This window comes from Perissodus microlepis, chromosome 5 (assembly GCF_051167445.1).
Source record: "Perissodus microlepis isolate ML-2025 ecotype Zambia chromosome 5, ASM5116744v1, whole genome shotgun sequence".
Taxonomy (NCBI): domain Eukaryota; kingdom Metazoa; phylum Chordata; class Actinopteri; order Cichliformes; family Cichlidae; genus Perissodus; species Perissodus microlepis.
The window spans coordinates 281215-293912 of record NC_140465.1 but is presented as its reverse complement, the minus strand read 5'-3'; the positions used below and the strand labels follow the sequence as shown (position 1 = coordinate 293912).

The 12698-nt window shown below is 47.8% G+C and overlaps 1 protein-coding gene across 1 annotated transcript; it reads left to right on the top strand.

The window, feature by feature from the left end:
• The first annotated feature begins 10289 nt into the window (after positions 1-10289).
• Positions 10290-12504, top strand: LOC146386329 (uncharacterized). Its single transcript, XM_084927268.1, has 4 exons — positions 10290-10469; positions 10811-10900; positions 11290-11748; positions 12376-12504. The coding sequence occupies exons 1-4, from the start codon at positions 10290-10292 to the stop codon at positions 12502-12504; spliced, it is 858 nt and encodes a 285-aa protein (XP_084783394.1).
• Positions 12505-12698: the final 194 nt, after the last annotated feature.

Here is a 12698-nt window from a genome sequence, read left to right as displayed (position 1 = left end):
GGAATCCTCACTCACAGGTGAGCAAAATATTATAGCCTACCACATAATCTGGCAACTTGCTCCTGCTGGCAAAGTTAATTTACATGCCTAAGTACTGTGTTCATTGACTGTTTCTTTCTAGGGGGTGGACCACCTGCAAAGCGGCTGTCCCAGGTGGCCGACACTGTCTTTCAAGTCCTGGGACACTCTGAGGTCAGTGTCACCAGGCTGCCAACAGGCATTGACACATCAATGATGCAGGCCCTTGAAGTGCAGCAAAGGTAGGACACAGGGTTATTCATATCTACAGTGTTTATTCATTGCAGAAGCCATTTCATGTGTTATTCATGCTCATTGTATTAAATTAATTTAATCAAAACAATAATTAAACTAGGCCTATGTATTTCTGTAGCATGGAGCCATCACAAGAACCGGGCCCATCAAGTTTGCCGATGAGATTGCCACCTGAACCATCTGCAGCTGCTACTCAGGATAGCCCGGCGGATCAAACACCATTCCCATCCGCAGCACCTGCTCCATCAGCATCCCTGCAGGAGAGCAGATTGCAACTCACAATTGATGTGTTTGAACAACAAAAAAAAGTCCTTTCCCTTCAGGAGGAGTACTACCGCCTTAAAATTGAACACCTAAAAAATAAACCATTTACAGATTGTGTTCTGTGTCTTGCATTTAACAATTGCAGGTGATGTGCAGTAAAACTGTGGTAGTTCTTAATATCATCACAAGTTCTCAAGAGACATGGGGCTACAGCTTGCCTGAAATGTAAATTTGTGAAGTTTGCCCTGTAAGGCAGTCCACTCTGGGCTAGGTTCCCCTGTGGAATGTAAATATCTTCTTCACCACCATCCTCATCGTTGTCTTCATCCTCATCGCCATCCTCCAGAGGTTCTGCAATCTGTCTAACCTTGCAAATATTGTGTAATATTGCACAGGCTATGATGACTTTGCTGACTTTTTCAGGCCTCAGCCGCACCTCTCCATGGAGAACATGAAAGCGCCTCTTAAGCTGGCCTATGCCACGCTCCACCACCGCTCTTGTTGTCTTGTGGGCCCTACAATAGAATACAGAGACCTTTAATTATTTGATGGAAATATTGCACTACTTGGATGCTCTAACATATTGCTTGCATTTCATTTCCATGATTTTTGTATTGTTTGGCTTACCTGTTATAGTTTAGTTGGGGCAGGTAAGGTGTAAGGAGCCATGGTGTGCATGGGTAGCCACTGTCCCCTAACAAGTGGCAATTAGCTGGCACATAGCGTCTCTCAAAAAGCTGTCTGATGCCACTCTCGGAGAGCATTCTCGCATCATGTGTGGAGCCTGGCCATTTAGCCACAATGTCCAAAATCTTACAGGCCGCATTGAACACTATTTGCACATTGATGCTGTGGAAATTCCTCCTGTTAACAAAGACAGCCTCGTCCTCTGATGGCGCAATTATTCTCACATGTGTTCCATCAATTACACCCACAACGCCAGGGAATCCTGCAATGTCCATAAATGCCCTTTTATGTGTGTGTAAAGTGCGGGCATCCAGAAGGAATGAAACAAATTGTGTTACAATATTAGGTTGTGACAAAGCTGTCAGTGTTTGGGTGATGACTCTGCTGACGGAGGATTGGGACAGACCCAAGTCATCACTGCTGCATTGTTGCATTTTCCCGGTTGCCAAATACCTCAGGGTTGTGATTACTTTCGTCTCCGGTGTAATAGCGTTGTGGCGTCGAGTTGGTGAAGTAATTGCATCTCTAAGGAGATCCACCACAAACATGATTCCTGCACGATCCAATCTGTAGCGTCTCAATAATTCCCTGTCATCCAGTGTTTGCAGGATATCTCTCCTGCCTCTTCTGTTGGCCATTTTGTGCAGCTGCTTAGGGGAACTCCTAAGCCACTAAAAGTCCTCTTCCCTGCTCTTAGCAGATCTCGCCTTAGGAGCCCTTTTAAGCGCTAGGAATCTTGAGGAATAGCTTTTATATTAACTGGGATTGTTGTGTCACTTTTAGGGGAAATTCTAAGAAAACGTCATGACTCTGAGAATTTTCTTAGAATTTGGCTGCTAGGAGCCACTTTTTGCACAAAGTTACTTTAGGGATACGGGCCCTGATCTCAATCCTATAGAGCATCTTTGGAAGGACCTGAAACATGCCGTCTGGAAAAGGCGCCCTTCAAACCAGAAACAACTGGAGCAGTTTGCTCATGAGGAGTGGGCCAAAATACCTGTTGAAAGGTGCAGAAGTCTCATTGACAGTTATAGCATGTTTTAAAAGTAATGTCTGACTTTCACTGGTTAACATTCATAGACTTTTCATTTATTTTGTCAGATTAAAGTTATTTCTGTGGCCATTGTGAGTTTTTCATTTCATTCACCGAAGGGTACCAACAATTTTGTTCATATGTGTATGTGAAAATGTTAATTAGCCACCACTGTTAGCTTGCTTTGACTTCGTCTTTAATTTCACTGACAATTGTGTAGTACGATACAGACTACGAAACATCCCTGATTGTGAAATGGAGAAAGAAGCCATGGCTAATGAGGCAAGCCTCACACTGGGACAAGATGATGACCGAGGCGCAGGCCTGGACTGGCTTCGGGGTGCTGTGAGTAGTGTTTTGAAGTCTGAAATGGCTACACTGCAAGCCGAACTGAAAGGTGACTTCAAAGAATTCCGTACAGAATTTCGGGAGGATATAAAGAAGCAAATGGACGAACTCTCTAAAGAAATTAACCAAAGACTACGTGAGACTACGGATCAGGTAGAGGAGGTGGCTGGTCGGTTAAAGCAAGTTGAAGACAACATAGCCGATGCAGAATGCTGGGACATTGAAGTAAAGGACACACTCATGCAGCTGTTGGAAAATCAATGGGCACTGCAAGAAAAAGTGTCCGATATGGAGGGTTGCACTAGACGCAAAAACATTTGGATATACGGTGTACCAGAACACTCAGAGGGCTCGTCTGTGACTGCTTTTGTTGAAAATCTGATCAAGGACCAGCTGGGCGAGGACTTTGGCCCAGACCGTGCCTTCGGCATTGAACGCGCCCACCATGCACTAGAACCAAAACCACCTCCTACCACCCCACCACGCTCAATCATAGTTCGTTTCCTCTGCTTCTCTGTTAAAGAAGAGATTCTCCGCGCCGCATGGAACAAGGGGGTTCACATCCAAAACAGACGGGTGTATTTTGACTATGACTACCTGGAAGTACAGAGAAGGAGACGGGAATATATCCCAGTTAAGAAGGCTCTGAAACACAGCGGGATACGCTTTCAGACACCACTTAGCAAGATGTGGGTGTTTTATGCATCAGGCAGTGTTCTGCTGACCCAAACTACTGAGGATCTGAGGAAGCAGGGAATAGCCTTGGGTAAGATTACCTCAGGGAGTCAAACTAACAGGAAAACAGAGGACACGATAAGAGAGCCACCAAGTTACTTGTAGTTGCAGTAAGAAATTAGTTCTGTTTGTTTTTTTGTTTTTTTTCTTCATTTTTCCTTTGTCGTGATGAGGGGCCATTCAGTGAGTTCAGGTTGCGATGTTTTGAGGTCTGGGATAATTATGTTTTATTCCACATGTCCAATTAATGGTTTATAATTTCTATAAAATGCTGTTACTAAATGTAAATGGCCTGAATAGTCCCATAAAAAGAAGCAAACTAATTGTCAAATTGAAAAAGGAGAAGTTAGATAGCATTGGCAGGAAACCCATCTATGCAAAGCAGAACATGAGAAATTAAAGAAAATGGGTTTCAGACACATATTTTATTAATTGCATAGGGCGATTCAGAAGACCCTTATGAAAAGAACATCGAGGGAACAGTTTACCCTGCCCGGGATAGGGTTACCGGGGCCTCGTCCTGGAGCCAGGCCCGGGGAGGGTGCCCGAGGGCGAGCGTCTGGTGGCCGGGTCTTAGTCCATGGGGCCCGGCCGGGCACAGCCCGAAGAGGAGACATGGGCCCATCCTCCCGCAGGCCCACCACCCGCAGGAGGCGCCATAGGGGTCGGGTGCATTGTGTGCCGGGTGGCGGCCAGGAGCGGAGGCCCTGGCGGACTGACCCCCGGCTGCCAAGACTGGCAATAGGGACATGGAATGTCACCTCTCTGGTGGGGAAGGAGCCTGACTTAGTGCGTGAGGTTGAGAGGTACCGGCTAGATATAGTCGGGCTCACCTCTACGCATGGCTTGGGCTCTGGAACCAGTCTCCTGGAGAGGGGCTGGACTCTGTCTCAGTCTGGAGTTGCCCCTGGTGAGAGGCGGCGGGCTGGGGTGGGTATTCTAATATCCCCTCGGCTTGCTGCCGGTACGTTGGGGTTTTTCCCGGTGGATGAGAGGGTTTGTTCCCTGCGCCTTAGGGTCGGGGAACGGGTCCTGACTGTCATCTGCGCTTATGCGCCGAGTGGCAGTTCGGAGTACCCAGCCTTCTTAGAGTCCCTGGGGGGGGGTGCTGGAAGGTGCTCCACCTGGAGACTCTGTTGTCCTGCTGGGAGACTTCAATGCTCACGTGGGTAACGACAGCGAGACCTGGAGGGGCGTGATTGGGAGGAACGGCCTCCCTGATCTTCTGTGCTAATCACAGTTTGGCCATAACGAACACCTTGTTCGAACATAAGAGTGTCCATAAGTGCACGTGGCACCAGGACGCTCTAGGCCGTAGGTCGATGATCGATTTTGTAATCGTATCACCAGACCTGCGACCATATGTTCTGGACACTCGGGTAAAGAGAGAGGTTGAGCTGTCAACTGATCACCACCTGGTGGTGAGTTGGATCAGGTGGCGGGGGAGGACGCTGGACAGACCTGGTGCACCTAAACGCGTAGTGAGGGTGTGCTGGGAACGTCTAACAGAGGCCCCAGTCCGCGAGATCTTCAACGCACACCTCCGGCAGAGCTTCAACAGCATTCCGAGGGAGACTGGGGACATTGAGTCCGAATGGACCATGTTCAGCGTCTCCATTGCCGAAGCTGCTGCATTGAGCTGCGGCCGCAAGGTGGTTGGTGCCTGCCGTGGTGGTAATCCCCGAACCAAATGGTGGACACCAGAGGTGAAGGGAGCCACCAGGCTGAAGAAGGAGTCCTATCGGGCTTGGTTAGCCTGTGGGACTCCGGAGGCAGCCGACAGGTATCGTCAGGCAAAGCGGAATGTGGCTCGGGCAGTGGCTGAAGCAAAAACTCGGGTGTGGGAGGAGTTCGGAGAGGCCATGGAAAAAGACTTTCGGACTGCCTCGAAGAGATTCTGGCAAACCGTCAGGCATCTCAGGAGGGGAAAGCGGTGCTCTACCTGCACTGTGTATAGTGCTGGCAGAGCGCTGCTGACGTCGACTGAGAAAATTGTCAGGCGGTGGAAGGAATACTTCGAGGACCTCCTTAATCCCACTGACACGTCTTCCGAGGAGGAAGCAGAGTCTGGGGATGAGGGGAATGACCCGCCAATTTCCGGGGGCGAGGTCACTGAGGCAGTTAAACAACTCCTTGGTGGCAGAGCCCCTGGTGTTGATGAGGTCCGCCCCGAGTTCCTGAAGGCTCTGGACGTTGTAGGGCTGTCCTGGTTGACACGCCTCTGCAATGTTGCGTGGAGATCAGGGGCAGTACCCGTGGACTGGCAGACCGGGGTGGTGGTCCCCATCTTTAAGAAGGGGGACCGGAGGGTGTGTTCCAACTACAGGGGGATCACACTCCTCAGCCTCCCTGGGGAAGTCTATGCCAGGGTGTTGGAAAGGAGAGTTCGTCCGCTAGTCGAACCTCGGATACAGGAGGAACAATGCGGTTTTCGTCCTGGTCGCGGAACACTGGACCAGCTCTTTATCCTCTCAAGGATACTTGAGGGTGCATGGGAGTTTGCCCAACCAGTCTACATGTGTTTTGTGGACTTGGAGAAGGCATTCAACCGTGTCCCTCAGGGTGTCCTGTGGGAGGTGTTGCGGGAGTATGGGGTGTCTGGCCCATTGCTACGGGCCATTCGATCCCTATACAACCATTGCAAGAGCTTGGTTCGCATTGCCGGCAATAAGTCGGACTCGTTCCCGGTGGGTGATGGGCTCCGCCAGGGCTGCCCTTTGTCTCCGGTTCTGTTCATAATTTTTATGGACAGGATTTCTAGGCGCAGCTAAGTGGCGGAGGGCTTTCGCTTTGGTGGCCTCAGAATCTCATCTCTGATTTTTGCGGATGATGTAGTTCTGTTGGCTTCATCGGGTGAGGGCCTCCAGCTCGCACTGGAACGGTTCGCAGCTGAGTGTGAAGCAGCGGGAATGAGAATCAGCACCTCCAAATCTGAGGCCATGGTTCTCAGCCGGAAAAGGGTGGAGTGCCCACTCCGGGTCGGGGATGAGTTCCTGCCCCAAGTGGAGGAGTTCAAGTATCTCGGGGTCTTGTTCGCGAGTGATGGGAGAAGGGAGCCGGAGATCGACAGATGGATTGGGGCTGCAGCTGCAGTAATGCAGACGCTGCACCGGTCCGTCGTGGTGAAGAGGGAGCTGAGTGTAAAAGCGAAGCTCTCAATTTACCGGTCAGTCTACGTCCCTACCCTCACCTATGGCCACGAGCTGTGGGTAGTGACCGAAAGAACGAGATTGCGGATACAAGCGGCAGAAATGAGCTTCCTCCGAAGGGTGGCTGGCCTCTCCCTTAGAGATAGGGTGAGAAGTTCGGCCATCCGGGAGGGGCTCAGAGTAGAGCCGCTGCTGCTCCACATCGAAAGGAGCCAGCTGAGGTGGTTCGGGCATCTGACAAGGATGCCCCCTGGGCGCCTCCTGGGTGAGGTGTTCCAGGCATGTCCCACCGGGAGGAGGCCCCGGGGCAGACCCAGGACACGCTGGAGAGATTATATCTCTCGGCTGGCCTGGGAACGCCTTGGTGTTCCCCCGGATAAGCTGGAGGAGGTGGCTGGGGAGAGGGAGGTCTGGGCCTCTTTGCTTTCTGGGCCTCTTTGCTTAGGCTGCTGCCCCCGCGACCCGGCCTCGGATAAAGCGGATGAAGATGGATGGATGGATGGATGGCATAGGGCTGGTAAAAAATGAGGAGTGGCTATCCTGATCTCAAACAAACTAAAATTTGAACATATATCAAATATCAGCAATAAGGAAGGTAGGTTTATCCTAGTAAAAGGCAAAATAGACCAAAAGGCTGTCACACTATTAAATGTCTATGCACCCCCAGGAAGCAACACAAGCTTCTTCAAAAGATATTTGACTTGGTCTCTACGGGACCTCTCATTTGCGCAGGAGATTTCAATTTACTGTTAAATCCCCAATTAGACTCAAATAACAGTGGCAGGAAAAGCACTTCCGGAGAGAAACAAGTCAAAGGAATGCCAACCGAATTAGGGCTTATTGATGTGTGGCGGTCTATCCATGGATCAGCACCAGGATTTACCTTTTACTCTGCTTGGCACTCAGTTTACTCAAGGATAGATTACTGCTTTATGTTTAATAGGGATTTAAACAGGAATAAAGACTGTAGAATAGGTCCAAGAGATTTCTCTGACCACACTGGAATTTATATAACATTACATTTGGATGGTAAATGGAGGACAACTTTGTGGAGACTAAATACTGATATGTTGAATGACTCTGCTTTTGTAAAACAAATGACAGCTGATTTCAACTTGTACCTGCAGGACAACGATAATGGAGAGACAAACCCCTGTATCGTGTGGGATGCAGCAAAAGCTGTCCTCAGAGGAAAAATAATTGCTTGGTCAACCATACTTAAAAAGAAAAAGACATAAGAACTGTTACAGTTGCAGGATAGATTAAAGGTCTTGGAACAGTCAGATCTGAAGGATAAAAATGCCACAGTAATCCACCAGATCAGACAGATCAAGCAGGAAATAGATAACATATTAGGTAAAGAAATAGAGAAAAATATAAGATTTATGAAACAGAGATATTATGAGGCGGGACCTAAAGCAGCCAAGCAGTTAGCATGGTGAATTAGAAAACGGCAAGTTGAAAATACTATTTATAAGATTATAGAGACCCTGTCAATAATAAAGTTGTATCTGACTTGGATAAAATCGAAAGAGCATTTGAAACATATTACAAATCGTTATACAGCCAGTGTACCCAGGCTGATGAAAATAAGACAACTGACTTTTTGAATTCTTTTGATCTGCCTACAATTGGTCGGGAAGCGAATAATAGGTTAACGCCTTTAATAACTCAGGAGGAAATAGTTAAGGCTATTTCTAGCCTTAATTCCAACATGTCACCAGGTATCGACAGGTCCCCCCCCCCCCCCCCCCCCCCAATTGGTACAAAGCCATGAGGGAAAGCCTTCTACCTTTGTTGAAAACCAGTTTTAACTATATCTTGAAAGGAGGACTGGTACCTCACCCCTGGAAGAAGGCCATCATATCTGTTTTGCCAAAGGGGGAACAGGACAGAATAAACTGCAAATCTTATAGGCCAATAAGTGTTCTGAACTCGGATTACAAACTATACACAACTATTTTGGTACAAAGAATGGATGCTGTAATGCCCTTATTAGCCAATGAAGACCAAACGGGTTTTTAGAAAAACAGACAAACTCATGATATTATTAGGAAAGCTTTACATATCATTGAACACATTAATAAAAGGAAAAATAGCTCCATTATTCTTAGCTTAGATGCTGAAAAAGCTTATGATTTAGTGAATTGGGACTTTCTCTTTCGAGTAATGAAAAGATTCTGTAGTGGGGTTCTGTAGTGATTTTAGAAAATGTTTCCAAGCCCTCTATTCCTTTCCTACTGCCAGAAGTAAAATTAACGGTAGTCTCTCTAGTGCCATATTTTTAGAACACGAATGTAGGCCGGCGTCCCCGGCAAGCCCTTATCTCTTCAATTTCTTTATTGAACCCCTAGCCCAGGCCATATGTCAGGAAACATCATTAAAAGGGATTGTAATAGGAGGGGAGGAGTATAAGGTATGTCTATATGACGACATGCAATGGACGCAGACGATGTCTTAGTAACAATCACAGATCCCAGCTCAGGTGTACCAGTATTAATGAGGATGTTAGAAACATATGGCTTATATTCAGGGTATGTTCTTAATGTTAATAAAACACAAGTTCTGGCATTTAATTTTTCCCCAGATCAGACAGTATTGTCAAAATTCAAGTTTAAATGGAAGGTAACTACTATTAAATACTAGTGTTTCTACCTAAAGACTGGTCACAACTATACGATGTTAATTACAGTCATACTAATAGAGAAATATACAGTGACCTTAACATTTGGAGAGCATTCTGAGCATTCTTCCTAAATTACTGTATCCCTTTCTTGCTTTACCCATACTGATTCCTGAGAAGCAATTCAGGGAATGGAATAAACAGATTTCAAGATTCATTTGGCTCATCAAAAGACCAAGGGAGAAGTTCTCTAATTTGGAGTTGCCGAAGGAAAAAGGGGGCTTGGCTCTACCTTCTTTAAGGGATTACTACTTGTCTGCTCAGTTGAGATCTTTGGTGTGTTGGTGTAACTGTCATCCAGGGAAGGACGGATGTTGTTTTGCTTTGCTGTGTTCTAATGTGAAGTGTGTTTATTTATTTTTTATATTGCATGTTTTGGTTATATCTTGTGGAGTGTTTTATTTCTATTGCATGTTTTGGTTACATCTGTCAATTTGTCCTGGAGAGACTCCGCCCTTTTCCCGTTTTACTAATTTGACACACCTGAGAGGAAAGGAGCGGGCGATGATTTACAGAGAGTGCTGAGTGACACAGAAAAGGCTGGTGGAGGTTGGCGTTGTGGGAAACGAGGAGACGACGCCAGCGAGCAGGGATCGGAGCTAGTGGTCCCTCAGCTGGAGTTATTGGAGGCCAGATCACGCTTCTGTGGGGAACTAGAGGCGGTGAGACAGTGTTCTACCTCCACGGCGAGACAGGCCGCTGCCGATTGGCGTGTTCAAGGAAGCAGCGGGCAGAGTTAAGAGCTCTGCCCACCCGGGCGCGCCGGAGCGGAGAATACGGACAGGAAGGCGAGGACACTGCCAGGTTTCCCCCTTGCACACTGCTTGCCTGGATATTTATTTTTTTAGTGACTTTTATATCGTGGCGGACGCCACTGGGTTTTAATGTTGTGTTTTATTAATGTTTATTCCCTGGCCAGGGTTGTTTTAATTCATTTTACATTTTAACTGTTTAAATATAATAAATTCCCTTGTCTACTCCACTGCTCCGTCCGTTTTGAGGAAGGTTTCCCTCCTTTAATAACACTTGTGCTAAAATCACCTTCACTCCGTTACATAATTGGCGTTGTCGACATAGGATACGGAGAGCAGTTGAGATAGTCAGGGGAATAGCAAAGATGATGATGCCTGTATATCCCGGAGCCCCGTGGCTGCCGAAATTTAAAGGGCCTGATCAGGATGTGCAATATCAGGATTGGAAGGAGCAGATGCAGGGGCTACTGGGATCGCAGGATTTGCCTGAAGCGAGGAAAGTTGCTATTGTGTTGGGAGCGCTGGCAGGTGAGGCTAAACAGCAGGTTAGTGTTCTCGGAACTAGTGAAAGAGACCAAGTACAAAAAATCTTTTCTTTTTTAGATTCTTTATATGGTGATTGTGTCCCCACCCCAGTTGAATTATACTGTAGGTTGTGAAAGCATGATCCAGATAATGTCCCCTCTGATGCAGCCCTGCGAGATCAATTGTTGCTAGGATTGCGGGAGGGCCCTGTAAGTCAGGCACTGAAGGTCTATGTGCAGCGTAACCAGATCAAGATTTTGCTGCCATACGCCAGGAGGCACTGCTGCTAGACTCAGAACATGTACAGCCCCAGTCTGAGGTAACCTGCCTGTCTGTAAATAAGTCTCATGCTCCTTTTAAGGTTGAACAGAAAGAAGATTGGAGACAGGTGTTAAAGCAGGAGATACTGGAGTATGTCAAGGCACAAATGAAGGGATTGGCACAAGAGCTAGTAAGAGAAATTAGAGGCTCCACTCAGCCAGCTGTAGCTACTCCTCCGCCTGCACCTCAGTTTAGGAGAGGACCGCGACGATCAAATGCTAGCTGGGATGCACAAGGTCGGCCTATCTGTCGGAGGTGTAAACTAGCAGGACATATAGCTAGGTTTTGCCAGACCTCCATGTCTTCTCAGCCAAGTTTAAACTAGATGACCCTGCTGCTGAGGTCTGAGGGGCGGGGGCTTTTGGTTCACCTAAGGAATTAAGGGCCACAGAAACATTTATTGGGCAGTGTCCAACAGTGAAGATAGTGATCGAGGGGGTGGAGCTTCAAGGCTTGTTAGATACAGGATCACAAGTGACTTTGATATAGGAGAGTTTGTTTAATGAGCATTTTTTCCAGGCTAAGCTTGAGAAAACTCCAACCGCCTTTAAGCTGAGAGCCGCCAATGGTCTGGAAATTCCCTATACCACCTATGCTGTCCTGGACATGGAAATAGAAGGTGTTAAGGTTCCTGGACGCGGGGTTGTGGTGGTAAAAGATGATCATTGCACGCACCCACTGATTGTTGGTATGAATGTTGTGACTGCCTGTTGGAATGTATTTAAGTGGCCGGAAAAGACTGCTCCTGTCCCACAGCAATTAACGAATCAACAGGCCTGGAGGACTGCCTTCGCAACATGCAGACGGATAGAAGCAAGTACAGTGGAGGACGGAATGGTGGGGTGTGTACGGTTAGCTGGCCGAGGCAAAATTAAAGTTCCCCCAAGGAGTGAAATAATGGTGTGGGGCCGGGCTCAGATGGGTCCGCAAGGAACGGATTATTGTGCCCTGGTGGAGGCACTGCCTGAAACCCCTGATGTGGGGGTGGCGAGAACCCTCGTCATGGTAAAGGCCGGGAGAGTGCCAGTGAGGATTTGTAACCCACACCCCTATCCTCTTTTTATAGGTCGCTACCAGAAACTGCGAAAGTTATTCTGCGTAGATGAAGCCGATGTACATGGCTCACAGGACCTGAGCCTGTCCCTTGGGACAGATGGTGTGGTGGAGGTGGCGCTGGTCGACAGTGGCGCCCCCGCGGAGGATGAAGGATTACCTGAGGAGGTGAGTAAATTGATTGAAAGACCTGATCTGTCTGAACTGCAACAGGGCGAGCTGCGGGCTTTACTGCTTAAATGGAAGAAGGTATTCTCTAAGGATGACGAAGATTTTGGGAGGACTGACCTGGTGCATCATTGTATCCCCACAGGTGACGCAGCCCCCATTAGGGGGAGGTATCGTCCTTTGCCCCCTGCAATGTATAAAGAAATGAGGAGCCTCTTGGCAGATATGATGGAAAAGGGAGTTATCCGGGAAAGCTGTAGCCCGTGGGCTGCACCCATTGTTTTGGTGAGGAAAAAAGATGGCACCTGGAGGTTCTGTGTGGACTACAGAAAATTGAATGCGGTGACACATAAGGATGCTTTCCCCCTGCCACGAATAGAAGAGACATTGACAAGCCTTTGTGCAGTAGAACAACGTTGGGTTGCCCAGCTGGCCTCTTTCGACTACGAGATCAAGTATCGTTCGGGTAAGAGCAATATTAATGCTGATGCCCTGTTCCTGGTGGTCTGCTGAGCCGTATGTGGTGTTGGAACAGGTGGGAGATACGGGCTTAGTGTATAAGGTCAAACCAGAAAAGGGGGGTAATATACAAACTTTACACAGGAATGCCTTGAAAGTGTGCATTGCTCCTCAAACAGACTTTACCCCTCCTATGGAGGAGTCAACCACAGGCACTTCGGATTTCCCAGTGCCAGTGTTTTATGGGT

What these genes read in the sequence shown, in the direction of transcription:
- LOC146386329 (XM_084927268.1), top strand. Translation starts at nt 10,290, where the DNA reads ATGATGATGCCTGTATATCCCGGAGCCCCGTGGCTGCCGAAATTTAAA. An exon ending in AGGGATTGGCACAAGAGCTA is followed by an intron (nt 10,901 to 11,289) that starts GTAAGAGAAATT and finishes CATTTTTTCCAG; the next exon opens with GCTAAGCTTGAGAAAACTCC. An exon ending in CACTGCCTGAAACCCCTGAT is followed by an intron (nt 11,749 to 12,375) that starts GTGGGGGTGGCG and finishes CGAATAGAAGAG; the next exon opens with ACATTGACAAGCCTTTGTGC.